General features: G+C 48.2%; 1 protein-coding gene across 1 annotated transcript in view; it reads left to right on the top strand.

Annotated features, from left to right (window-relative positions):
* The window catches only part of Fbp1 (fructose-bisphosphatase 1), a 23646-nt gene that overhangs the window by 17286 nt on the left and 1988 nt on the right, over positions 1-4372 (top strand). Inside the window, exons 5-6 of the mRNA XM_021179848.1 lie at positions 1955-2092; positions 3568-3687. Of these exons, the coding sequence (XP_021035507.1) occupies positions 1955-2092; positions 3568-3687 (258 nt within the window). The remainder of the gene's footprint in view (positions 1-1954; positions 2093-3567; positions 3688-4372) is intronic.

Here is a 4372-nt window from a genome sequence, read left to right as displayed (position 1 = left end):
GTGTGTGTGTGTGTGTGTGTGTGTGTGTGTGTGTGTGTGTGTGTGTTTGTGCGCGCACACCCACCACCCAACCTAGATGCTGAGAACTGACCCCAAGTCCTCTGGAAGAGCAGCAAGTGCTGAACCATCTCTCTAACTTCCTCCTCTTTTTCTTTTTCCTTAAAAACAAAACAACAACAAAAACCATACACACAAGGTACAAAGCACAGCATGGTGAGAGATTGCTTGGGGCGTGGCGAACTGCTGTGAACCAGAACACCATCTCTACCTTTGATCTGTACATGGTTAGCAAAACTGCACTTTCACCTTCCTGGGAGCAGGGGCACTTAATTAACAAACTAAGACTGGAGAGGAGGGTGAATACACAAGTCAAAATCTCTGCATAAGGCCCCAGGGGAAAACAGGGCAGGTCCAGAGCCCTGGACCTTTAATCTTTAATCTGAGAGACGGGTACAGCCTCTGATAGCAGTGATGTCTGCCAAAGTCTCTCCTGTCCACATTGTCCAGTCCCTCGGATGAGCTCCTGGTGCCCTCTCTCTTAATTTTGAGTTGACAGACATGTAGGGGGTGGGGGGAATCAGTCTCTTGACTGTTGATTGCATACAGGCTTGTGAACGGGTGGGTTTCTGGGTATTCAGGAGCCTCCCTCCTTCCCTCCGTCCCCGGATACAGATGTTTGCTGGATCAGTGCAGCAGCTGGAATGTTCCCTTGCTGATTGCCAGGGCTTCTTTAGATCTGAACCCTTTTGCTTGCTCTTTGGCCTGATGGAGGCAAGGCTACTCCAGGGAGATGCTAAGTGCCTTTTCCTTCCTTATGTCTTCCCTGCAAGGACAAGTCTGAGGGCTAAGACTCACTTGTGGCCACAGGTGTCAGCTTTCACTGAGCTTTTATAGCTCCTGCCTTTATAGGTAGGAGACTCTCCTTCACCTACTCAGGTGGGTACTCAGGCTGCATACCAAGATGGCTGCCTAGGGAGCACTGGTACCTGAGCTCAGCAGGTAGCCCCCAGATGCTTGCTGTGAGAGAGTTTCCTTTTTCAGATGTTTTAGGTGGAGATATTCATTTTGTCTTCCTGACTATACAAAAATATTCCTGTAGGTTTGTGGCCCAAATATTTAGAGATTGAGACCAGAAGGCACAAAAGTAAAAAAGCAAAGGTTCACTTGCAGTGATGCACTCTGTGATCTTGGTTAATTCCCCCTTCTCCTCCTCCTCAGCCCTCCCTAGCCTCAACACCCCTCTGTATCTCCAGGAATGAGTCTTGTCCTCATATTTATTTATTTATTTATTGATAGCACTGATCGACTTTTCCACATACCTCTTTCATTCATTTTCATTCATGCGTCTTAGCGGGCTTTTCCGTATATAATGGATTTTGGTAGGTTTCATCTCCTGGATTCTCTCTTTCCCTTGCTAGCCAGTCCTCTCCTACTTTCATGTCTCCTCTGTGTGTGTGTGTGTGTGTGTGTGTGTGAGAGAGAGAGAGAGAGAGAGAGAGAGAGAGAGAGAGAGAGAATGCTTAAATAGGGTTTCTTGTATGGGTACCAGGCACGGGCAGGGGCTCTTTATAGGGGCATGGGCAACTTATCAATGACCATGACAGCGAGGAAAATGACCCTCAAAACATTAACTGATAATTGTTCTTCATGGATGGGTGGGGCCTCGTGAGTCCCTCCCCCATCTATGATGTTGGAGGCAGGGTCTCAAAATGTAGTCCAGGTTGATCCTAAATTCCTCATCCTCTTGCCTCAACCTCTCTTGTATTGGGATAAGAGTTGTGCTCTCCCATGTCTGGCCTTGTGGAAATCATTTGCACTCTATTCTTCTTCTCACCACTGGAGCCTTTGGCTGCAGTCGCTGTGCACTGGAATGAGGCGTGGTCATGTTCCATGCTTTGTTCATGCCTGGGGGAGCTTACTGGTCATCTCTCTACCTTTCTCTCTTGTTTCAAAGTCCATTGGAGAATTCATTATGGTGGACAGGGATGTGAAGATGAAGAAGAAAGGTAACATCTACAGCCTTAATGAGGGTTATGCCAAGGACTTTGACCCTGCCATCAATGAGTATCTCCAGAGGAAAAAGTTCCCTCCGGTGAGTGAGATGGCAGGTGGGACTGGTAGGGTGTTCAGCCCAGGGAGGAGTGTCCTTGAGAGCAAAAGGGACACTTGCCATTGAGAAGGGTCTGGACTTCTCTCTTTATGAGAAAATCTACAGATGTGCATTTTATCCTGGAGATGAAGGAGAGAGAGGTGGGAAGAGCCCTAGATGCTGGGGCTGGAAAGCTTGCTCGGAGACATCAAAACCCAAGTATGATTTCATCTTTATCTCTCAGCATATCAAGATCTGGACAATAACGTCAACCACATGAGTTCCTTTACAACAATAAAACATTCCTATTTGGAAGGGGGGAGGGGGACTGGCGCCCAAGCACCTACTATGTGAGGTTTGTACCTTCAGGCCTATGCCTTGGTGGATCTCTGTTTGTTGTATCAAGATGGTCAGTGTCAGGCAGGGGAGATGGCTGTGTAAACTGTGTGTTTACACAAACATGGGAACAGGAGATTGGTCCTCCGGGTCCAGCTTCCAGGAGGCCTGCCCGGAATACTCGTGTGGGGAGGGAGAGATGGAATCTCCTGAGCGAGCAGTAATCTAGGAACACCAAATCATCAAGCTTCGGGCTTATGTGAAAAACCCCGTCTCCGCATCCAAGGTGGCGAGGGATGGAGAAAGACACTAGACGTCCATCTCTTGCTTCCACATGCTTTTACATTCCCATAACCCCTTGCACATAGAAACATGCATACACACCACCAAATACACATTCACACATGTACACACAGACACATGCCCATGCAGACACACACAGACAGACAGACAGACACACACACACACACACACACACATGTACTTTGGTATCTCACTACAGAGGTTACTAATTGGGGACTATGAAGATGAAAGATGGCTGATATGTCCGGGGGCTCTACAGGGGTGTCTGATTCTGCCTTACGGTTGATCCGCTTTTCTGAGAATGCATTCCACATGTTAACATGGCATCCGGGGTCCTCAAAGCCAGCCCCAGGCTTCCTCTCTAGCATGGGTTTCTCTCCTTTCCCAAGCACAATCCTCCGCACACACACACATGCCAGCAGACCCTGTGGCAACAGCCCTTACCTCTCTGCTATTAAGTCCTGGCTGGTATGGTGTCTTCTCCCACAAAACATACAGCTTTTCACCTGCCCAGTTCTTTTAGCTCAACAGAACCCTTGTCAACCTTCAAGTTAAAATATTGATATTGCCTGTTCCAACCCCATAGCTGGAACCAACCACACTCTCCTTGGAAGCTACTGCCAGAAGGTGACCTGCTGGGAGATAACTGAATAGGCCTTGTCCCCATAACTTCCCTTGTTCTCTGGAATGGGATTTTCATTTCATGTCTTATCCCAGCTCAAAGAGAGTGTTTGTAAGATCCTTGGTAAGTTGCTGTGGAGAAGAATAAGCAGCAGGACACGAGGAGTATGCCTCTCATCTCCCACAGCCCTAATCCTTTGCTCTTGTTAACCTTGTAGGATGGTTCAGCCCCCTATGGTGCCCGGTATGTGGGGTCCATGGTGGCTGATATTCACCGCACTCTGGTATATGGAGGGATCTTTTTATACCCTGCCAACAAGAAAAGCCCAAGTGGAAAGGTATGTTCATCCCCCAAGGAAGTGAGAGAGAGGCAGTGGAATTCGTTTCTGGCCTGGGGGATTTGACTTCATTAGGGGAAAAAAGGCCATGGAGCTGATGAATACTCCTGTGGTTGCTAAGACATCTGTGACATAGTCTCTAGATTTGAGGCAAGGCCCAGGTTGTATCAGCTAATGTCCTCTGCCGAGGCGATGGCAAAAGAGAATTAATGGAGATCCAGCAGGGGACTAAAAGTGCTCAGAGCTTCCAGGGGCATTGGTTTGGCTTGGGCAGAATGGGTTCCATTCATAGAGGGAAATGAAATAGTCTTGTCTCATTACCAAGACAGAAAATCAAATATGCATTGCAGAGAGGGGTGTGCTTTGATGGCTCCCAAAAGGCCTAAAATAGATGTAGCTAATGAGGGAAGCAATGTCGTCTGACGAGGGACAAGACTAGGGGGAAACCCAGAGCTTCCAGGTGGATTTTTCTACTGACTGCACTGGTCTGTGTTATGGCCCAGTTCCCAGAAACTCACAAGGCTAGTGTGCCTTCTAATGCTGGCTAAGGGAGATTCTTTTCTTCTTCACACAAAAGGACAAAATGCTTCCTTTCCTGTCTTCTTTGCTACCCATCACCCCTCTACCTCTGCCTCCGACTCTGCCTCCGCCTCCTCCCTCTCCCTCTCCCTCTCCCTCTCCCTCT

Source organism: Mus caroli, chromosome 13 (genome assembly GCF_900094665.2).
Source record: "Mus caroli chromosome 13, CAROLI_EIJ_v1.1, whole genome shotgun sequence".
Classification (NCBI taxonomy): Eukaryota; Metazoa; Chordata; class Mammalia; order Rodentia; family Muridae; genus Mus; species Mus caroli.
The sequence above is the reverse complement of the archived record's forward strand: the minus strand, read 5'-3'. Positions and strand labels throughout refer to the sequence as shown.